This window comes from Mobula hypostoma, chromosome 29 (genome assembly GCF_963921235.1).
Source record: "Mobula hypostoma chromosome 29, sMobHyp1.1, whole genome shotgun sequence".
Classification (NCBI taxonomy): domain Eukaryota; kingdom Metazoa; phylum Chordata; class Chondrichthyes; order Myliobatiformes; family Myliobatidae; genus Mobula; species Mobula hypostoma.
The window spans coordinates 7,099,027-7,123,633 of NC_086125.1; the positions used below are offsets into that span (position 1 = coordinate 7,099,027).

Below are 24,607 nucleotides of genomic sequence, written 5' to 3' on the forward strand. Positions count from 1 at the left end.
TTTATAACAGAATAGGGAGATGGAGAAAAAAATGAATAAAATATATGTATTTGCTTTTACCGGATGAAGCAACATACTTGGTGGAGAGTGGGGGGAGGAGACTGAATTTTTGGGAGAGTAAGGAGCATCAAAAGTAGATGATACTGGAAACACTTAGAAGGTCAGGTGGCATCTGCGGGAAGAGAAGGGGGGAGTTTGAACTGAAATGCTGCTCTTTACACTTCCTAACTTGCAAATGCATTTTCAGCATTTTCTGTTTCAGATTCCTGACGTGTGCATTTTTTAAAATATTTCCAAGTTAAGTGACACGTTGGATGGCAGTCATGGTCACAGACTTGAAACCAGTGCCTGTCTCTATATTTGATACATGGTTGAGGAGGGCAAATTGGACCGTGTTTGTAATATATCCCATTACCATCTCCTTTCAGAAATCTTATAAGCGCCCTAAGCATAGCCTGAACTCGGACTGAAATATAAAAGCAAGGATGTAATGGTGAGGTCTTACTTGGAGTATTGTGAGCAGTGTTGGGCCCCTTATCTAAGAAAGGATGTGCAGACATTAGAGAGGGTTCAGAGGAGGTTCATGAGAATCATTCCAGGAATGAAAGGATTATCGCATGAGGAGCATTTGATAGCTCTGGGCCTTTACTTGCTGGAATTTAAAAGAATAAGTGGGAGGAGGGATTTCATTGAGACCTATCAAATGTTGAATGGCCTGGTTAGAGTGGATGTGGAGAAGATGTTTCTTATAGTGGGGGAGTGTAGGATCGGAGGGCATGGCGTCAGAATGGAAGGATGTCTATTTAAAATGGGGATGAGAAATTTCTTTAGCCAGAGGGTAGTGAATCTGTGGATTTTCTTTTGCCGCAGGTGGCTGTGGGGGCCAAGTCATTGGGTGTATTTAAGGGAAAGGTTGATAGATTCTTGATTAGTCAGGCCATGAAAGGTTACGGAGAGAAGGCAGGAGAATGGGGATGAGGGGAAAAATGGACAGCCATGATAAAATGACGGAGCAGACTTGAGTGAATGACCTAATTCTGCTCCTATCCCTTATGGTCTAAACTTGGTATCTACAAACCAAAGATTGATAGCTTTGACTACCACTGCACAGAGAACTGTGACCCAGTATAAGTCAAAATCAGGAAGTGGGAGAAAAATAAACAGAACAATAATTGGGAAGATGTGTAGTTGTCAATGACTAGAAATTTTTCAATATGAAATAAAACATTGAAACAGGATGTTACAATAACTATACGAGAATGTCTCTACTGCTCTCAATCACTACAAAATAGTCCAAAAAAACTTGCTTTTAGGTAGAGAATGTATTCTTGAAAAATATATTTTTTCTATTATGTTACAAGTTGTGACTTTTTAAAAAAAAAAGACCCTGGCTATTGGTCCATATCCTTTGTACACAAAAAAGAGCAGAAAGTGTTTGGGATTGATTTGGATGAAGTCTATGAATGTGACTGGTACTCCTTTCAAACCAATCAGAAGAATTTGAATTTGGTGATCCATTTACCTTCCTTGTTTGCAAGCTCAGTTAAAGGTATTAGAGGTGTCTTCACACTTGGGTGACTGTGGATTAATTATGTAGCAATCTAGCTCTGATGTGTAATAACTAATTGCCTCTGGGATGCATACAGGTACATTACAACACTGCCCACCTACCAGCATCCAACTTCTGTAATAAAACCTTGAAGATAAAAGTCAATTCAGCACACCTGTCTAATTTGACTTTCAAGTTTTTTTCTTCTTGTGAATCAATCTCTTTGGCCAGAATTCCATTTAGGTTCTGGTGCCCTCCAGTAGGCTTCCCACCTCATTCCTTATACATGTTTTGATTTGCTGTTTGCCAGAGTCATAGAGCACAGAAACAGCCCTTTCAGCCCAACTGCTCCATACTGACCTCAGTATTCTCCCTGCTAGTCCCAGTTGCCCACATTTGACTCGTAACCCTCCATGTCCCTCCCCTTTATGTACCTATTTAAATGCTGCGATTGTACCTGCCTGAACCTCTTCCGCTGGCAGCTTGTTTCGGCTACTCACTGCCATTTGTGTAAAGAAATTACCTCACAGGTCTCTTTCAAACTTCTTCCCTCCTGTTCTGGACTCCACCAACACCAGGGAAAGGCCATGATCTTTGATCCGTGTTTGGATAATGCCATGTCCACCATATCTAAACCCCCCATCACTCTACGGTTTCTCACGGTGGCATAAGATATAGGAGCAGAACTAGGCCACTCAGCCCAGTGAGTCCATTCTGCCATCCCATCATGGCCAATTCACCTTCCTTCTCAACGCCATCTCTGTTCTAAACACACCCAATGACTTGGCCTCCATAGTCACCTGCAGCAACGAATTCCAGATTCACCACCCTCTAGCTAAGGAAATTTCCCCCCCATCTCTGCTCCAAATGGCCGCTTCTCCACTCTGAAGCTGCGCGCTCTGGTTCAAGACTCTTCCGCCACTGGAAACATCCTCTTGAAGTCTATTCTGTCAAGGCTTTTCAACACCTGATAGACTTCAGTGACATCCCCCCTTACCCTTCAAATTCCAGCAAGTTCAGGGACAGAGCCAATGAATGCTCCTCACATGTCAACCTCCACCACCACCATTCTGGAGACCAGTCCTGTGAACCTCTCCTAGACCCCCTCCCCCCCAATGCCAGCATATACCCTCCCAGACAAGGGAGCCTACAAAGCCTCAGCACCACATCCCTGCTGCTATACTCCAGTCCTCTTGAAATGAATGCTGACAGTGTACTTGGCCTCCCTACCACTGATTCAATCTGCAAGTTATCCTTGGGTTGAAACAAATAACCTTGATTCTAGATGCATCTGGCATCCAATTTATTGTGCAGGCTATAAGAGATGTTCTGCTGTATTTCTTGTAAGAATGTACTGGAGGGAAAGCTTGACTGGTGTTCTGTCAATTCACCATGGAACTGTGATCCATGTATTTCAGTAATTTGCCAGCTGAGTTAAAAAATAGAAAGTCACAGGCAACAGATACTCTGGTTTATGCACAGTTGCATTAAATACATTAATGAGTAATGAATGTTGAATTTGCAAAGATAAAGTTGGTCATGCGTACTTGGAAAGATTTGCAGTATGAGCTGTATCATTTAACTTAATGATTAATCACCATGATATACTAATGCAAATATTCACGCAAATGATACAAAAAGAATTGTGAAGACTTTTAAGAATCATATCCATTATCATCCATACAAAACAGGATATGTCTGGGCAGGTTTTCAAAATTCAAATGTTTAGATCTAGAACACTGAAACACCTCTATTTGGAGTGTTATCACTAAATAACTGGGGGAGAAATTATATTTTTACCTAACAATATACAAGCATAATGTTTCATCATGAATGACTTTTATGGCCCAGGCTATTAAATGATTTATTAAGAATTCCAACTGGAATATTTAAGGTGATTGGAAGTGACTGTGCTCTCCATGTGATAAATTGGCATCAAGCCAGTGGAACAGATTGGCATTTACTGAGTTAAAAGAGGTCTCTTTCTTTTTTAAGTGCAGTAACATTTTTGATCAATTTTGATGCGAATCTACTGAATTATCAAGAAATGTACCAAAATTCTTCAGCCCAGAAATTGCAGTCTCTCATTTTTAATTCCTCTAACTTGTTTTACAGGAAGTCTATGATCTGCTCAGTGAGTATGATTTAAAATACTGCTTCGTGGACAAGTACAAAGGCACAGGTAAGTGTTCTTGAATATCTCTTTAAGTGCCCAGATTCCAATGAAAGCAGTTAACTAAAATTTGACTTTAAATAGTAAACTCGGTGCATTGTTTCAGGGAGCGCTGAACTTTCCCACGTGTGAAATCCTGGTCTTTAATATTCAGTAAAACTGGGGAAAAGTTATAAAACAAGCTTGAAAACTCATCCCTGTCTGGCACATTATAATAACCTCCCATTTGTAATCTGATAATAGCAGATTTTAATTTCTATTTTATTAATGTATCTGAAAATGTATTATTTGAAAATTTATTTTTAGGTTTTTCAAATATATTCTTTTAATTTTCACTCATCGGATTTATTATTTTCTTTTGTGAGCCTCAACAAAGTTTCACTTAAACTACCATTTCTACAGATGAACAAAATTTAGCTTTCATCACACCCTTCCACTGTACTGTGTGAAATGCTGAACTGAAGGTGTGCATTATTCCTACTTTCTCTTGACCCCATTAAGGGAGAAACAATTAGAAAGTCCTACTTTCACATAGATGAAATATGAAAATATGAAATGGAGGCCCGGCGGGGGTGGGGGGGGTGGTTGGGGAAGTCAGATAGTCAGATGTATTAACTATTTGTTTCCTTGTTTATTTCTAGCTTTTGTCACATTATTAAACAGGGACCAAGCAAACTCTGCCATAGAGAAACTTCACCAGTCAATATTACGAGACCGAGAGATTTCAGTTCGGTTGCAGCCCACGGATGCACTGCTCTGCATTGCAAATCTCCCACGCTCCTTCAGTCAGCAGCAATTTGAAGAGCTGGTGCGGCCTTTTGGGAATCTGGAACGATGCTTTCTTGTGTACAGTGAGGTCTCTGGGCACTCGAAAGGGTATGGTTTTGTGGAATACATGAAGAAGGACTCTGCTGCCCGTGCTAAATCGGAGCTCCTTGGAAAACAGCTGGGTACACGGACCCTCTACGTTCACTGGACAGATGTAAATCAACTGACTCTTGATCTCATGCATTCTAAGTGCCTGTGTGTGGACAAGCTACCACATGATTATAAAGACCTGCAAGAAATCACTGAAATCTTCAGTGATGTCTATCAGCCAACCTATTGTCAGGTATGATTAATGGTTATGCAATGCAGGCATTCTTGAAGGCAAAGATGATTCAGAGGGCATTTTAAACCTACAGACAAGAGTTGCCATCTTCTATTTTCATGGCATATTCTTGTTTACGTGGGTTGAAGGTTTTATGTTGTTGCAGAACGTTCATTGTTCTTGAGACTAGTCCTCACAACTCCACATTCCCTGTGTCTGAAAAGTATCTGAGAAACTTGGTAATTATAGTTTGAAAATTCAATGTAGCATAAGTTTTCTGTTTCTCTCTCTTTCCCTTCTTTCAGAATTCCCTACTCTAATCTTCATTCTGTTTTACCTCATGGTGACCTGAGGATGCAGATACACACTTAAAAACAGATATTCCTTTCAGTTAGTCTGGAGATGTACATACCACCAGGGTTAATAATATGTTATCTAAATCGGTGTGCCTGTGGACTGGCTTGTCCAGCTTTTGATACCAGATCTGATGTGCTAGACTGGAGGTTTGTAAATTTAGATCTTGAATGCATTTGCACTCTTCTGTTATTCTTTTTTGTTTATTTTTATGTCCCTCCATTATTAATTACAAGCAATTTGTACAGCGTAGGCTTGCTTACAGTTTTACTTCAATTATTTATTTGCAACTTTTCAGCCTTTTTTGATTTATAGATGTTGTATTTGGATAGTCTATCCTTTGTTACTGTTTCTATTCTGGTGATATGAAGTGATGAAGTGAGGAAGTAAATCTTTGGTGAATAAGTCCATTCACTGTGACCACAGCTTGTCTTCGGAGCTTTCTGCTTTGGTTCCCTAGGTGCCCCCACGTGACGTTGATCTCGCCCTTAAATATATTTATGACTTGAGTACCTGTAGCAGCTTGAAGGATTAAATGGAAAAGTTCTGAGTGATAAAGATTTCTGTTTGTCCCAGACTTTTATGCATATTGTTTAATACTTAGACTCTGTGCCCTATTAATGCATTTCATTGAGTTTATTTCTCACTTTTCTAAACTACAATGAGTAAGATCCATCTTGTTCCTTATGGATGATTGTGCTAATCATTATGATGCTCTAATTTGTAGCACACAATTGCATTCTATTCTACACCTTCTTGGGAAATAGAAAGGTTGATGTTGAAGGCCTTTGCATGAGCTGGGGTTACATGGTGCAATTCAATAAGTATTGTATTTGTCAGAGGAGATGATTGTGTTGGGTCTTCCATCATTCCAGAGCAATTGAACTGAAGAAAGTAAGGAATGGTGCTGGGCAACCCAAACCTTTGGGGAGAAATGAAAAGGCAGCAAAACCAACGCAGTAACTTTTACTACAACAACTTCAATAATGAGTAGATTAGTTGGTGTAGTCTATGTATGGTACAGCAGTGAATTGGTTGAGGCTTCTGATAAATTGCTTTTCTAGCATGAAGTTGCAATCAAATGGTTTATGTTGTGTATCAACTTCCTGTTGTGTGTCATTTCCTGCAAATAGTGATTTATCATGTGAATTTTGTAGTGCTTATTATAAATTTAACTTTTGCAAACTGCTTTAGATTATTACACAGCTGCCTCTGCTAATTTTAATTCACTGTATGCTCTATGTCGCAAAGTAGGTTGAATTTAAAGAATTAATTTCCACTAATTTCCAAGAGATTATATTAAATGCTCTCAAAATGACTTGCTATTAATTTTAACTGCATCTTGGTGCTTGACTAGATAGAGCCAGCTGGGCAAAAGCACATCGTGCTGAGTCCTTTGGGGTAAACCCAGGATGTGAGTAGTGAGTTATTAGCCACCGGTGATATTATGTTGATTAAAACAGTAATTTTTATCATTTAAGACCCTCACACAAAAGCACAACTGCATTGGAAATTGGATGGAAAGCCCTGAACCATGCTGGATGCCTGAAAACTTGTCCAGAAAGATGGCAATTTAAAGGATTTTAGTTGTATTTGAGGGGTTTGGGGATCAGTCTCTGCACTATGACTATAGAGGCCTGCCTATTTTGTGTAATCCTTGAAAAACAGTAGTAAAAATAATGCAACATACATCAAAGTTGCTGGTGAATGCAGCAGACCAAGCAGCATCTATAGGAAGAGGCGCAGTCGACGTTTCAGGCCGAGACCAAGTTTTGACAACTTTTGACTGGTTAAGATTGCATGATATCACTGAACGCATAAATTTATATTATAAGAAAAACTTGTATCGCCTTTGTTCCTCTGTAATGATGAGATCAAGCCTGACTGTGACTATCTACCCGGCCATCCGGGATTAAGTGTCGGCTTCGGGGCCCGACCCAATCGACAGCCCGGGCCCTTGGCAGCTAGAAGTGGCAGCGGAGCCTCCCTCCTTACTCGGCCCGACCCGGAGTGTCTGACAACACGACCCGCCGATCGATCCCCGCGGGATGCGTCTTCCAACCGCAAAGAGCTGACAACAACACACTGCATTGATGGAAACCTGGAAAGATGCACTACTTACCGAGGAAGCGTGGGAAAAGAGCTGGGCTGCTGGTCAGATTGAAGCTGAGGGGCTTCAGGGTCCCTAAGCCCACCATCCTACTAGCTAATGTGCAAGCCATAGAGAGCAAGGTGAATGATCTTAAAGGGAGACTCACCTACTGCAGGGAGATGCAGAACTTCTGGGGGAGAAGCTGACAGCGATGCAGGTGGATGCTTTCCTGGTGTCATGGATTATTGATTACTTGACTGGCAGACCACAGTACGTGTGCTTGCAACACTGTGTGTCCGACAGAGTGATCAGCAGCACTGGGGCTCCACAGGAGACTGTCTTGTCTCCCTTTCTCTTCACCATTTACACATCGGACTTCAACTGGTGCACAGAGTCTTGTCATCTTCAGAAGTTTTCTGATGACTCTGCCATAGTTGGATGCATCAGCAAGGGAGATGAGCTGAGTACAGGGCTACAGTAGGAAACTTTGTCACATGGTGTGAGCAGAATTATCTGCAGCTTAATATGAAAAAGACTAAGGAGCTGGTGGTAGACCTGAGGAGAGCTAAGGTACCGGCGACCCCTGTTTCCATCCAGGGGGTCAGTGTGGACATGGTGGAGGATTACAAATACCTGGGGATACGAATTGACAATAAACTGGACTGGTCAAAGAACACTGAGGCTGTCTTCAAGAAGGGTCAGAGCCGTCTCTTATTTCCTGAGGAGACTGAGGTCCTTTAACATCTGTCGGACGATGCTGAGGATGTTCTATGAGTCTGTGGTGGCCAGTGCTATCATGTTTGCTGTTGTGTGCTGGGGCAGCAGGCTGAGGGTAGCAGACATCAACAGAATCAACAAACTCGTTCGTAAGGCCAGTGATGTTGTGGGGATGGAACTGGGCTCTCTGGCGGTGTTGTCTGAAAAGAGGATGCTGTCCAAGTTGCATGCCATCTTGGACAATGTCTCCCATCCACTACATAATGTACTGGTTGGGCACAGAAGTACATTTAGCCAGAGACTCATTCCACCGAGATGCAACACAGAGCGCCATAGGAAGTCATTCCTGCCTGTGGCCATCAAACTTTACAACTCCTCCCTTGGAGGGTCAGGCACCCTGAGCCAATAGGCTGGTCCTGGACTTATTTCCTGGCATAATTTACATATTACTATTTAATTATTTATGGTTTTATATTGCTATATTTATACTCTATTCTTGGTTGGTGCAACTGTAACGAAAACCAATTTCCCCCGGGATCAATAAAGTATGACTATGTGTTCTGTTTCACCGAGACCTGGCTCTCCCCTGCCACCCCCAACTGTGCCATCCGACCGGAGGGATTTTCGATCCATCGGATGGACCGCACGGCGTCTTCAGGCAAGATGAGGGGAGGTGGTGTCTGCCTACTGATCAACACTGGCTAGTGCTCGGACACAGTGGCACTGACAAGCTCCTGCAGCCTGGACCTGGAACACCTGTCGGCGAAGTGTCGCCCCTACTATCTGCCACCGGAATTCACCCCGGTCATACTGACAGCGGTCTACATTCCCCCCAAGGCGGAAGTGGAGTGTGCTCCGAACATACTGTATGCCAACATCAGTGAACTTGAGACCAGGAATCCGGAGGCTTTGCTCGTTTCAGCCGGGGACTTTAACCAGGCCAACCTCAGAAAGGCACTGCCAAAGTTATACCAACATGTCTCCTGCCCCACTAGAGGCCCGAATATACTTGACCACTGCTACACAGCAGTCAAGGATGCCTACTGTTCCGTCCCACGACCTCACTTCGGAAAATCAGACCATCAGGCCAAACTCCTCCTCCCGGCTTACAAACAGAAACTGAAGCGGGAGGTCATGGTGTCAAAAGTAGAGTCGCGTTGGACGGAGGAAACGGATAAGGTCCTCTGTGACTGCTTTGAATCAGTGGACTGGTTAGTATTCAAGGACTTGGCAGCTAACCTCGATAAGTATGCCTCAGCTGTCACGGACTTTATTTGGAAATGTATGGAGGACTGTGTGTCTCGCAAGACGATCTGGGTATTCCCTAACCGGAAACCTTGGATGAGTTATGAGATCAAATCCCTTTTAAAGGCTAGAGTTGCGGCTTTTAGGTCTGGGGATACCATTCGCTACATGGAATCCAGGCGTGGACTCCGGAAAGCCATTAAGGGCGCCAAGAGGCAATATCGAGCCAAGTTGGAAGCCCAGGCTAACCAGAGGGATGCCAGTAGACTATGGCAGGGTCTAAGTGAGATCACTGGGCGCAAAGAAAAGGCTGGGAATATCAATAACTGTGGTGCTTCTCTTCCTGACGAACTTAGTGTATTCTACACAAGATTCAAACAGAAGAGGAGCGTCCCACTCCCTCCAGATGAACCGGACCTGGTGGCATGAAGAGACATTGTCACCAAGGAGGACGTTAGAAGGGCCTTCCTGAAGATAAATCCAAGGAAGGCAACGGGCCCAGATGGTGTCCCAGGACGGGTTCTCCGGGTCTGTGCAAGCGAGCTAGCTGGAGTGTTTGCTGACATCTTCAGCTGCTCCTTGCTTCAGTCTAAGATCCCCTCGTGTTTTAAGAAGGCAACGATAATCCCAGTGCTGAAGAAGAGCAAGGTGGCATGCCTGAATGACTATCGACCTGTGGCTCTGACATCAATTCCTATGAAGTGCTTCGAGAGATTGGTTATGGCACACATCAACCACAGCCTACCGGTCAACCTCGACGCTTCGCAATTCGCCTACCGGAGCAACAGGTCAACGGCAGATGCCATCTCTCTGGCCCTACATTCCTCCTTAGAACAGCTGGAGAATAAAGCCGCATACATAATGCTCCTTTTCATTGACTACAGCTCTGCCTTTAATACCATCATTCCAAATAAACTGATTCCTAAGTTCTGGAACCTGGGCCTTAGCACTCAGATCTGCAGCTGGATCTTCAACTTCCTCACAGACAGGACCCAGGCTGTAAAAATAGGGACAAGCTCTCCTCTACGATCACTCTGAGCACCGGTCCCCACAAGGCTGTGTACTCAGCCCCCTGCTGTGCTCACTGTACACCCATGATTGTGTAGCCAAATTTCCATCAAACTCAGTATATAAGTTTGCCGATGACACAACAATTGTAGGCTGTATCTCGGGTAATAATGAGTTTGAGTACAGAGAGGAAGTTAAGAACCTGGTGGCATGGTGCGAAGACAATAACCTATCCCTCAATGTCAGCAAGACAAAGGAATTGGTTGTTGACTTCAGAAGGAGTACCGGACCGCACGACCCAATTTACATCAGTGGTGCGCAAGTGGAACAGGTCAAAAGCTAAGTTCCTCAGGGTCAATATCACAAATGACCTGACTTGGTCCAACCAAGCAGAATTCACTGCCAAGAAGGCCCACCAGTGCCTTTACTTCCTGAGAAAACTAAAGAAATTTGGCCTGTCCCCTAAAACCCTGACTAATTTTTATAGATGCACCATGGAAAGCATTCTTCTAGGGTGCATCACAACCTGGTATGGAAGTTGTCCTGTCCAAGACTGAAAGAAGCTGCAGGAGATCGTGAACACGGCACAGCACATCACACCACACAAACCAATCTTCCGTCCTTGGACTCACTTTACACTGCACGCTGTCGGAGCAGTGCTGCCAGGATAATCAAGGACATGACCCACCCAGCCAACACACTTTTCGTCCCTCTTCCCTCCGGGAGAAGGCTCAGGAGCTTGAGGACTCGTACGGCCAGATTTGGGAACAGCTTCTTTCCAACTGTGATCAGACTGCTGAACGGATCCTGACCCGGATCTGGGCCATACCCTCCAAATATCTGTACCTGCATCTCGGTTTTTTTGCACTACCTTACTTCCCATTTTTCTATTTTCTATTTATGATTTAAAATTTAAATTTTTAATTTTTACTAATTTTTGCTATCTTTAATATTTGATATTTGTAATCCAGGGAGTGTGAAGCGCAGAATCAAATATCACTGTGATGATTGTACGTTCTAGTATGAATTGTTTGGCGACAATAAAGTATGAAGTACCCAACCACATCCCCCTAGTTAATAATTATGCATGTTGTATTGTGGAATAAATGGCTTTAAGTCTGCTGACAAGTATTTTGTAGTTTCGAGAGTAGAATCAGTGAATAATCCACATGTCAGCTGAAGGTTATTATCTTGATCGCTTGTTTAGTTACTCCATTTCTGTAATCACCCATTTTCTGTGTCCCATTTGTGCAGCTGGCTCAAGGACCTGATGGGCAATTCCGAGGCTTTGCGATTGTGGAATATGAAACTGCAGATATAGCAGAGGAAATACAACAGGAATTAGATGGGATTTGCATTGGCGGGAACCATGTTCGGGTTTCATTTTGTGCACCTGGACCCCCTGGACGGAGCATGCTTCCGGCCTTGATAGCGGCTCAAGCTATGGTAAGTCACGAATCAAACTTAAACTTGTGCACTGATTTCAAGCACTGGATATCCTGGATCTCTAAGTTATAGACAGCGAATGGGGATGGAAATAGAGACTTTTATCAGTTACTAAGGAAAACGGGTTCAGTTATTCACTTCTGATAGCTTACATTAGTCATTAAATCTCATCTTTATTTGTTTTAATTCTTTACTTAGGCAATGAACCGTGGGAAAGGTCTTCTCCCAGAGCCTAATCCTATGCAGATTCTGAACAGCCTCAATAATCCAGCAACACTGCAGCTTCTCTTAAACCCATTACTCCATGGAGGAGCTGGTGGGCAGCAAGGTGAGCAATAGAGTAAATGAGCTCTACGTGGATGTGTTGTTGCTAACCATTGTATTTCCTTTGGGTTGTTCATGGTGTGACAAGATGCAGTAGTGTGGGTTATAATGGAGTACCAGGGGGTATCCATACTACAGCTTATTTACTGATACAATTAACCTTTCACTGCTTTGTGTTGTATTGGTGGTTTTCAAAACAGAAATCATAAACAAGAGCAGAAATAGCAGATATGATATATGTCCATAGATAGAAATTTGAATTTTTATATTTGGAGGTTCTGCAAAGTGGTCTGTCTTCATGCTGTTATAGAGTACCACAGCGTGGAAACTGGCCCTTCTGGCCCAGCTCTGTCATGCTGACCTGGATGCCAATTCCTTGTGTTTCAGCAATATCCCTTGCAACTTTTCTTATCTATGAAAATGTCTCAAGTGTCTTTTAAATGTAGTTATCATACCTGCCTCAACCACTTCCTGTGGCGGCTTGTTCCATATACATGCCATTTACTGCATGAGAAATTGCCCCTCGGACCCTTTTTAACTCTTTCCCCTGTCACCTTAATCCAGAGCTCTTTAGGGTTTTATTTCTTTTCCTGAGATTAATACTGTGCATTCATCCAAACTGTGTCCCTCATGATTTTCTACACCTTTATAAGGTTGTCCCTCAATCTCAGATCCTCCAATGAATAAAGTTGCAGCCTGCCCAACCTCTTCCTATAACTCAGGTTCTTCTGTCCTGATAACATTCTCTTAAAGCATCTTTGTACTCTTTTTAGCTGTCTAATGGAAATATAATGTTGATGGAAGACTGTCTGTCCATCAAAAAATCTTGATTTGCCCCTGGAAATGTGTAGTTCAACAACTCAAATTATAATTTGTTGCTTGTTGCTAATTTAAAATTGTATATTGTTTCTATTATTCTGAGTGCAGTGCTGAAATTTGTATTTTATCATTAAATGTGTTATGACACGCTATGCTCTTATTCATATTTAGCTTTGACTTGGCATTCCTTCAATTTTAAAAGTTGCGAACTCTGGAAGCTGCTGGCCATCAATAGTTGCCTTGAGATCTTCTTTAGGAGTTTCAGTCCATGTAATGAAACTGTTGTTACTGGAGTGTTAAGTAGGGTGTTCCAGAATTTTGATCCAATAAAATGATTCAGTAACTGGGATTGGAGAAAAACTTGTCAGTGTTCACATATATCAGCTGTCTGTATTCTCCTTGGGGTGGAATATTGTTTATTGGATCTTTAAAACTTGAACTTACCAAGATCTCCAAGTTAGAAAAATGAGCTCCTTTGACATCTTCTTTAAAATGTTATTTTCAATTCAAAGTATACAAATTTCACTACTTCTGTCAGCTTCAACATTTCACCACCAGACAGACACATCATCCCTTCCCTCGCTTTCAGTAAATCAAAGGGATCATTATCTTCACAATCCCACTCTTCTGTCTGCACCAATAAATGGTGTTTTCCCATCCAACTACAGAAGATGCAACATCAACTGTTTTGACTTCCTTCTTTCCACCTGTCCTTCAAAGTGCAAAAGCAATTCACTTGATCCAATGATTCACATTTGGTATTCAAGGTGTAATCTTCTCTTCATTTGAGAAACAAAGCACAAATTGAGTGATGGTTTGCAGAGCACCTGCGTGGATGTCCTTGAGCTTCCAGTAGCCATCCACTTTTAATTCTCCATCCCACTCTGACCTATTTATCTGTAGCCTCCTAGACTGTTATAATGAGGCTCGGAATAAACCTGAGGAACAGCATCTCATCTTCATCTAGGCATGTTGCAGCCTTCTGGTCTCAATATTGATTTCTACAGCTACAGGTAACGTGCTTTTTGTGCCTGTATCAGAACAGGCCCTTCTGCTGTAAGTCACCTGTCTGTGATATTGGCTCCATTTTTCCTCTCTTCGTAAGTGCAGTTTGACGTGCTGGGCATGTCATACAGCCTTGCATTTTGAAACTTTTTACACTTGCTTGTATTCTCTCTCTCTCTCAAACTACCTCTATTAATCCCATTGATTGATTGACTTCTACAACAGCCACCCAGTTATGCCCTATTGCAGATAATTTTATTTGTCCTATCTATCCTTTCCCTATCTCCCTTAAATTTTGTTTTCTCTCCTCCCTAAGTTCTGGTAGTTCTCAACCCAAAACATGAACTCTGATCTTTTTTCTGCTTAATCTGGTGTGTGTTTCCAGTTTATCTGTCTTCCTTCAGATTTCCAGCATCTGCAGTTTTTGGTGTTCATGCTAACAACTCTGCATTTTTCCTGAAGGACTTCTGGGAGCTGCTCCTTCAATGGCTTTGTTGGGGAATCCTGGTTTAAGTGCTGCCCTCCTGCAGCTTATTTTACAGAGCCAAAATCCAGCACAAGTCCAGGTAAATCTTTTTTCACATGTGCATTTGGTTGTAAAAAGGCTTGATGGAATAAATAGTATGTTTGCTTTGAAGCCTCAGTACAGACTTTAAGTAGGTACATTTGCTGTGAAGTGTGATATTTCCAGTAATAGCACTGGTCTCTGATTTCTGTTTTTTGTCTATCCCCTACCTTTTGTCGCTTCTGCAATGAATGCAGGATACGCAGGAATTTGCCATAGGGCCCCTCAGGCTCGCTGTCCCCGAGAACCAATTTTTCTGTAGACAAGTTTTAATTTGCAATATATAGTTGAAGTCAGAAGTTTACATACACCCTTAGCCAAATACATTTAAACTCAGTTTTTCACAATTCCTGACGTTTAATCCTAGAAAACATTCCCTGTCTTAGGTCAGTTAGGATCACAACTTTATTTTAAGAATGTGAAATGTCAGAATAATAGTAGAAAGAATGATTTATTTCAGCTTTTATTTCTTTCATCACTTTCCCAGTAGGTTAGAAGTTTACATACACTTTGATAGTATTTGGTAGCATTGCCTTTAAATTGTTTAACTTGGGTCAAACGTTTTGGGTAGCCTTCCACAAGCTTCTCACAATAAATTGCTGGAAATTTGTTCCATTCCTCCAGACAGAACTGGTGTAACTGAGTCAGGTTTGTAGGCCTCCTTGCTCGCACACGCTTTTTCAGTTCTGCCTACAAATTTTCTATCGGGTTGAGGTCAGGGCTTTGTGATGGCCACTCCAATACCTTGACTTTGTTGTCCTTAAGCAATTTTGCCACAACTTTGGAGGAATGCTTGGGGTCATTATCCATTTGGAAGACCCATTTGCGACGAGCTATATTCACATAATTTTCCTTCCTCATGATGCCGTCTATTTTGTGAAGTGCACCAGTCCCTCCTGCAGCAAAGCACCCCCACAACATGACGCTGCCACCCCCATGCTTCATGATTGGGATGGTGTTCTTTGGCTTGCAAGACTCGCCCTTTTTCCTCCAAACATAACGATGGTCATTATGGCCAAACAGTTCAATTTTTGTTTCATCAGACCAGAGGACATTTCTCCAAAAAGTAAGATCTTTGTCCCCATGTGCACTTGCAAACTGTAGTCTGGCTTTTTTATGGCGGTTTTGGAGCAGTGGCTTCTTCCTTGCTGAGCAGCCTTCCAGGTTATGTTGATATAGGACTCGTTTTACTGTGGATATAGATACTTGTCTACCTGTTTCCTCCAGCATCTCACAAGGTCCTTTGATGTTGTTCTGGGTTTGATTTGCACTTTCCGCGCCATAGTACATTCATCTCTCGGAGACAGAATGCGTCTCCTTCCTGAGCGGTATGACAGCTGCGTGGTCCCATGGTGTTTATACTTGTGCACTATTGTTTGTACAGATGAACGTGGTACCTTCAGATGTTTGGAAATTGCTCCCAAGGATGAACCAGACTTGTGGAGGTCCACAATTTTTTTTTCCTGAGGTCTTAGCTGATTTCTTTTAATTTTGTTTGTAAACTTCTGACCCACTGGAATTGTGATATTGTCAGTTAAAAGTGAAATAATCTGTCTGTAAACAATTTTTGGAAAACTTACTCGTGTCATGCACAAAGTAGATGTCCTGAGCGTGTTGCCAAAACTATAGTTTGCTAATATGAAATCTGTGGAGTGGTTAAACAATGAGTTTTAATGACTTCAACCTAAGTGTATGTAAACTTCCAACTTCAACTATAAATGTTGTGCTTGAAGTTATTGTGAAGATTAAAGTGTCTAATGTGGTGTGCAAAATCCTTTGGAGTTGCAAGTTATATAAACCCTGTTACTACCTGTTCATGAGCATTAGACAAAAATTAGCCCATAAGCAGGAATTTGTGCCTACCATGTGTATAGGTACACTGTACCAAAATGGGCATGATGTCAAGTCAACATATTTGCGGATTTTTTTAACATTTTCTTTTGAAAAGAGTTGGCATCTAACATCAGTTCTTAAAAGTAGTGGAAATTCAATTGGCTCTGTGGGGGACAGGATAAATATTGGAGTATAGCTCTTACCCAGTTGACTTAACTTTCTGTTCTTTATGAATTGTGCTAAGGCACCAGTTAAAAAGTATGAGCTATTATGTTGGCAGGGCAAGATATCAGAGTTGGGTGCAGTTTTGTAGCCCAATGCACAGCCATGTATTAACATGGCCATTCACTGGAAGTAAGTGGCCTTTGAGCTCTAGGCTGCTACTATTCTGTCTCCCTTGCAGAAACAGATATTGCAACCCTTGCTCCAGTCAACTAATTTATGTGACTGATAGTTGAAAGTTGAAATGTTCTTGTTTTCATACTTAGCCTGTGAAGGAGGGTTTTCTTATTTTGATTCCAGAAATATCCACTTCTGTTCCCTCATTGGCAATACTGCATTAGTTGTGTAAATATAACCTCTCTGAATTTGAAATAATGTTTATTTCAATGCCTGTGGGGCCAGAAACAACCAGCCTTTTTCATTATGAACTATTTATCATGTACAGGTTGCTGTTAGTCTGTACCGAACGGAAGGCTGAACGTTGAAAAGAAATGTTAAGGTGCCCAGGAGCTTAGGGGAGGTTGAGGGCTAGTGCACTAGATCTAGTTTTGGGGAGATGCTCACACTGAAGGGTCAGTCATGTCACCACTGGGGAGGTAGGCAGCTAATGTAGGCTTCACTTGTGGCATTCTCAAACAAGTATACCAGATTGAATGCTGTTGGGGATAGCTTTATTGAAGGCGGGGGGGCAGGAATGGAGGCAGTGGCCAGATCAGTGGTGTGATAACTTTCTCATAGGGTAGGGCTAAGTTTGTGCATCCAGGGCACAGACAGATGTTTCTCTGGTTGCTAAGAATACCCTAAAGTGGTATATTAACTCCTCAGAACAGAATATCACTGCGACCCTAATGCACAGCTCGATAGTGATGGGCTTGATACTGTAGACTGCTTACCTGCTCTACCTCCCTTGTAGAAATGGAGGTTGAAACCCCTTGCTCAAATCAACTGATTGATATCACTGGCAGTTAAAGTTGAGATGTTCAAGTGTTCATAACTGTTTGCCCAAGTTGCTCTTTTTTCCCCACAGGTGTTTGGTCGTTGAGTTCATTTTCTTTAAACGAGTTCTACGGTGCTTCTCTGTTTCATGGCTGCCTTTTGTGAAGACAAATCTCGGGGTTGTATACTGTATACATACTTTGCAACTTTGAAGCTTGGCCTATGAAACTAAAAGAAAAACAAATATAGAAATGCCCTCATTTGTTCCCTCAGTAGGGAACTTATATTCGCTATTATCATTACTGATCTTTACTGACAGGCAAGGAGAGAAACACAGGCATGGATTGATATGTAGGACTAGGATATTATAGAAATATGGTTGAAGGAGGAGCAGGATTGGCACCTCAGTCTTGCGTGGATGAGATTCTGTAAGCATGATAGAGGCCGAGGTAAGAGAGGAAGAGTTGTGCTTTTAATAAGGAAGAACTTCATGGTATTACTTGGGGAGGATATTCTTGGATAGATCTTAGCACTAAGAAGGTGGTGATTACTCTGGGTCTGTATTACAGGTTCCCCAATAACCCATGAGGAATAAGAGGAGCAAGTATGTAGGGTAATTGCTGATAACTGAGAAGAACAGGGTTGTAGTAGTAGGTGATTTCAACTTCCCTTGTACTAACTGGAACTACATTTTGCAAAGGGGTAAAATTTGTCAAATTTGTCCAGGAAAGCTTTCTTAAGCAAGATGTAGGTAACCCTACATTGAGGGAGCAATGCTGGACTACCTGTTCAGCAGCAAAGCAGGGCAAGTGACTGACACATCAGTGACCATAACTATTGGAATTATAGAAATAGGATTAGTCTTTAAATGAAAGTCCTAAACTGGGGCAAGGCTAATATTGAAAGCATTAGGTAGGAACTTGGAAAGGGTGATTAGGAGAGGCTGTTTGCAGATTAAGGAATACCTGGAAAGAGAGCGGCTTCTAAAAATGAGATGGGAGAGTTCAGGAACAACATGTTTCTGCTAGAATGAAGGAAATACTGGCAGGGTTAGGCAGCCCTGGCTGATAAGTTATGTTGAGGTGGTTGATCGGGGGAGAAAAGAGAAGGCATATTGTTAGTATGTGTGGAATAAGAACTATAACAGAGTAGCAGGGTTAAACATTTTTACTTAGTTGTGTCAGTAATGATATATGCTGGACAACATACAACCTAGCCCGCCAAGATGCTCTTTTGCACACCACTGTTGTCACATTTGAGTTATTGTCACCGTCTTGTCAGTTTGAACCAGTCTGGCCATTCTTCTGACCTCTCTCATTAACAAAGCATTTTTGCCCATAGAACTGCTGCTCAGTGGATGCTTTTTTTGATTTCAGCATTATTCTCTATAAATTCTAGAGACTTGTGCGCGAAAATCCCAGGAACTCAGCAGTTTGTGAGATAATCAAACCATCTCATCTGGCATCAACCATTCCACAGTGAAAGTCACTCGGATCACATTTCTTCTCCATTCTGATTGTTAGTCTGAACAACAACTGAACCTCTTAACCATGTCTGCATGCTTTTATACATTGAGTTACTGATTAGGTATTTGCATTAACGAATACTGTGTCCACTGAGTGTATGTTGACACTGTGAAGAATGGTGACACTTGAAGGCTGTCCCCATCACCTCCTTGGACTATGGTGGTTGTTGACATAAACAATGTATTTTCACTATGTTTCGATGTACCTGTGACAAATAAAGCTAAAATAATCTAATCTAAACTTGATCATGTATCAAGATGACCTGTTGCACTCACCCGCTAGTGCACTTCCCTCATAGCAACACCTTCATGAGTCAATGTGACATTTCTGCTGTCTTGAGGATTCAGTTGCAGTGAATTTAATGGGATTGCACCCATAGAATAAAGACAGGACCCATGTAATATCCTTACCCAAAGCCTTTGTCATTTAACAAAAGTGCTTATTTGTTTCCCAAGCAAAGCATGATCGATTGCACAGCAACACAACCAGCTGCGTGTTTTTATTTTGTTGAGTGAAGTTGAACTGTCTTATTATTAGTGACACCAAATATTCATTACAGTTCTAGTTAAAACTTATTCTGAACTCTGCATGTCATTGAATGTATTGCCCAACTACCCTAAAATAGTTGTTTACTTGGAGTAAGTCGATACATTGTTTAAATCACAGAATTATTAGGTGAATTTGCGATGACATAATTGCTCTTACTGGTTCAGTTGGAGATCACTGTGTTTGCTCACTACTGCTGGGATGTAGATTTACTTGAAAGATAAAATGTCCAGAATACACACTTCATTTGTCGTCTTTTTAACAGTGTCAGAGGAAAGTATCAGAGATATTAGAGTATCTGTGTCATTGTCATAGAAATTTATTGGACTGAATGAGGCATTTCATTCCAATGTGTTTATACAGAGTAAAGAGTACCCATTTAGTGAAGTGAATAGATTTTGACAACCTGGTAGTTTCATAGCCACTGTTACTGATGCTTTTCAAATTCCAAATTTAACTGAATTTAAAATTCTACAGCTCTCATTTATTGGATTTGAGTTCATATTCAGTCCGAACTTGGGGACTGCAAACCTTGTATTTTCATACTTTCTGAGTACACCCTATCCTCGTTATATGCGGGGGATACGTTCCTCGAAGTCGACGCATAATATGAAAACGCATAATGTGAATAATTATTTAAATGGAGAAAATGCGTTCTCGAGGGCTTCCTAAGTATGTTTTATCTGTAATTTATTCACATTTTTATACCAATATGACACACAAGCAGTACCACAAGGCAACATTCGTATTATATTTCATCAATTTAAGGTAATATTCAACGTAATAAATCATAGAAAGTTAACATACTAGGGTGTACTGTACTTACCAACGGTGGCAGGTGTGTTCGCTCAGGGAGATGAGGGGTTGTTGTGGTGTCAGGCAGCTTTACATGGATGAGGTGAATGGTTGTATGTCGTCAGGATCATATCAAGCACAGCAAGAGGTGAAGGAAGACTCACAAAACTCTCAGTACTGCCGGCAGCAGGAGATGACACCGGTTTGAAGAAAGTGGTGAGGATTGTTTGCTTGGCAGCATTTTGTTTTTCAGCATAAATTTGCTTGTAGGGAAGAAGGCTTGACTGCAGGAAACAACTGAAATGCTGACTCCGTTCTAAACGTGAGTCCATGTCCATCGCCATTTGTGCCAAGTGTTCCACAGCCTTAAAAAAAATTCTGCCAGTTGCTTCAGAGTGGAAGACCTGACCTCTTTCCAGGATTCTTCAATGTTGTTGATGGCATGTCTGATGTTGAAGGACTTCCACCATTCCCTCACCGTTGGTAAACCCGGGATTTTCAAAATCGTCTGTTGCTTGCAGCATCTGAGAGACAGTTCGCCGTAAAAAAAAAAAAAATGTGCCTTGAATGTGGATATCACACCTTGGTCGAGTGGTTGAATCAGTGATGTTGTGTTAGGCGGCAGGAAACGCACTGTTATGTTGGGATGAATGCTGTCCAAATGGTTAGGATGGGCTGGCACATTGTCAAGCAGCAAAAGAACTTTAAAGATTCTGTTCCTGGCAGTAGCGTTCAGCCTCAACAGCAAAATGATTGGCAAACCAATCTTCAAAGATTTGACCAGTGACCCATGCTTTCTTGTTAGCTGCCCAGTGGACAGGAAGCATATTCTTACTCAAACCCTTAAGAGCATGGGGGTTTAGTGAATGGTAAGCTAAGAGAGGCTTCATCTTACAGTCTCCTTCGGCATTGGAACACCTAAGCAAAGTCAATCTATCCTTTGCTGCCTTGAAACCTGATGCAGTTTTTTTTTATCCTTATGTAAGTGTGTTTCGGCATACGGTTCCAAAAAAGCTCGGTCTCATCGACATTAAACACCTGCTTTGGTGTAATACCTAACTCAGCTATCATAGCCCACAACTGCACAGGGTAATGTCCCACAGCTGTGTTATCTTCACCTGACGCCGCCCTGTTTTTAATTTCCAACTTTTTTTCCAAGTGCTAAAGTGTTCCTCTGCCGCCTGGCTGATGGCCCAGGACTTGACATTGGATGCTTAGGAGGCATAGTTAAATATTTGAAGCACAAAATCACTGCACCATAGGTAAAAACACAAAAGTTTAAGAGCGCAAAATTGCACACCCATACGTTGCCAAAACAAATGCGGGACTGGCGAAAGTGAGAGTGTGAGGTGTGTGCACGTGACTTGTATTGGTAGGAATGCAGTGCTCCTCGCATATAACGAGAAGTTGGTAGAAATAGGTTCCTCGCATAACTGAATCCGCATTGTCTGAAGACGCATATAACGAGGGTAGGGTATATCTTCAATAGCTGGGCATCTTCCCCACCCCCTTCCTTAGTACTAAAGAAGGGTCTCAGTGAGAGATGTTACCCATGTATTCTTTTCCATAGATGCTGACTGACCTTAGTTCCTCCAGCATATTGTGTGTGCTTTCTTCAATAGTGACTTGTTGCTTTCAAAATCCTTTAAAAATTGATTACTTTATTAGGTCCTGGTCAAAATGGGGGGTTCTTTTGCCTGTGGAATTCAGAGCTTTTTACTAATTTTCTTTCCTGTTTAATGTTAGTCTTTTAGTCTTTTAATTTTCTACCGCACCCTCTTTGCCTCTGCACCTGTTGTTTCCTAGAATGCTTTGCTTGGGAACCTAGTTTATCTGTAGAACCTCGTTTGGACCTAGCTGATGCAAAATAAGGAAAATTAAGCATTTCTTAATGTAAGTGCACAAAGCACAGACTGACCTGCTAGGCTTTACTGCTGACCAATTTTAATATTGCTCTCGTCCTTTATTGTGCAATTCTATTTGAGTAAAGTGCTGACCAGCTGTTTGGTTTATTTGCAGCAAGTAGTTGAGGAAGAAAGGCAGTTTCCAGGTGCAAAAATTTATGGCTGTTAGATTAAAAATAATAAAGAAAAAACTGCAGTTGTTGTAACTGAATTTTTTTTAAAATTCGAGGAAAATGTCAGGTCAGGAAGTACCTGCAGAAAGGGAAACAGGCTGTTGGTCTGTGACAATGTCTCATTCAACACTCTGATAATACATTCAGAATCCACTTTATAATGTACCTTCTGTGTTTAATAAAGTGATCACTGAGTCTGACTTTGTGGTCTTCTACATCCACTTCTAGGTTCAACATATTGTGCATTCAGGGATGCTCTTCTGCACACTACTGTTGGTTATTTGAGTTCCTGTTGCCTTCCTGTCAGCCTGTACCAGTCTGGCCATTCTATTCCCACCTCTCATTAACAAGGCATTTTTGCCAACAGAACTGCCACTCACTGAATGCTTTTTGTTTATTGCACCATTCTCTATTAACTCTAGAAACTCTTGTGCCAGGAGATCAGCAGTTTCTGAGATACTCAAACCAACCCATCTGGCACCAGCAATCATTCCATGGTCAAAGTCTGTAGACCACATCTCTTCCCCATTCTGATGCTTGGTCTGAATAACTGAACTTCTTAACCATAAAACATAGGAGCAGAATTAGGCCACTCAGCCAATCAAGTCTGCTACACTGATAAAGTATGTAAAAGGATTAACACTTTGTTAAACAATAGCAGCCTGTTTTCTGAAAGAAACCGCTGATGATTCACAGATGTGCTAAACCATGCTGAGCCATATTTCTTGAAGGTAGCTAGCTAGGGTTTCAGGATGCTTATCTCATCGTGCACTCATGCATAGAGATGGGACCACTCCAGTCTGTTTCTGTATGTTCTGTCCATTATGCCTATTTTGTATTTTGTCTTTCGGGGCTGTCATGTGGTGGATAACTTTGACTCCAGCCTGTCTTGTGTGTGGAGGGAGGTGGTATCTGAACAAATATATGTGTGTTGTAAGGGGAATTGTTAGTTAGATGGTGGATCGGGCAGGAACAGTCACAGACAGACTGTTCCTGTTTGAGCGACTAATTGAGTAAGCCCCGGATGCTTTGAATAAAGAGTTTGTACTTATACGACCTCTGAGTGACTTTATCTGGATTTGACTTCCACAACACCATTCCATCATGGCTGATCCTGGACCCCACTGAATCCCATACACCTGCCTTCTGTCCATAACCTTTGATGCCCTGACCAATCAGGAAACTATCAATTTTTGCTTTAAATATACCCACAGACTTCAGAGCATTCCACAGATTCACCATACTCCATTCATGCTGCTTTCAACCGCATTGAAATAAGCACTTGGTGTTTCGGAATGGTGTTGGCAAATTATTTGGATCCTTTTTGATTTGAGCTCATGCCCATCCTTGAAGGTGATATTTTGCATCCATACCTTGTCGGTGAGATTTTTCCTATAACTATCTGGTTTTACTTCAATGAAATCTGGTTAAAACACTGAAAATACATGACTTAATGGGCTGTGTATGTTGCCATGTACACATTCAGGTTCCGGAACATTGCATCCATGAATAGTTACAAGTCCTTCTGCCGCTGAGAAGAAAACCAGGTATCAGATATTGCAGTACAAGAATTGTGAGGTTAAGGGCTTCACTCAAAGATGAAAGGCCACACCTTTAGAGCAATTAACTGGGAGTCATGCAGAATCATTAACATTAATAAATTGTTTACTTATTCATAGGCAGGTGAAGGATCCATGTATATGTGATGATGAAAATTATTTGGATACTCAGTTACAGATGATGCTGTAGCCGAGCCCAAGGTACCCATGCATTTGCAGCAGTCTGTATCTCTGGCCCTTAACAGCCAAAATGTAGCCATCCAATTTTAGAATTCTCATCTCTTAATTGACAGGATCACATTCTGCCCTTTCTTGCGCAGTGCTCTACCAGTTTTTGTACGATATTGTGTATCCTAAGTTGTAAATAACTAACTGTAAAACCAAGTTATAGATTCCTGGCTTAAAAGTGCTGCATATAACTATGTTTTTAAAGATGGATTGAGTTCAATCTGGAGTTAATGATAATGTGAACCAAGCTTTAGTTTTCAAAGGCTGAAAAAGATAGTATAACTAGAAAGGCAGAGGAGTAAGGAATTCTTACAACCAAGACATAGTAAGAAAACTGAATTGAAGAGGAGGCTCTGTAAATGACTTCTGGCTTCAACACATGTAGCCAGGAGGGAAAAGTAGTATTCTTCAGCAATAATGATAGTGATATTGCTGGGGATGAGATGTGAGAGATTGGAGATAACGATTACAGCAGAGGGCTAGATATGTTAGATAAAC

The 24,607-nt window shown here is 41.6% G+C and overlaps 1 protein-coding gene across 3 annotated transcripts in view; it reads left to right on the plus strand.

Moving 5' to 3' along the window:
* The window catches only part of raver1 (ribonucleoprotein, PTB-binding 1), a 51,858-nt gene that overhangs the window by 11,867 nt on the left and 15,384 nt on the right, over nt 1-24,607 (plus strand). For all 3 annotated transcript variants that reach the window (XM_063036075.1, XM_063036074.1, XM_063036077.1), the window contains exons 2-6: nt 3,665-3,731; nt 4,364-4,833; nt 11,483-11,674; nt 11,873-12,002; nt 14,285-14,388. In XM_063036075.1, coding sequence (XP_062892145.1) covers nt 3,665-3,731; nt 4,364-4,833; nt 11,483-11,674; nt 11,873-12,002; nt 14,285-14,388 — 963 coding nt within the window. The remainder of the gene's footprint in view (nt 1-3,664; nt 3,732-4,363; nt 4,834-11,482; nt 11,675-11,872; nt 12,003-14,284; nt 14,389-24,607) is intronic.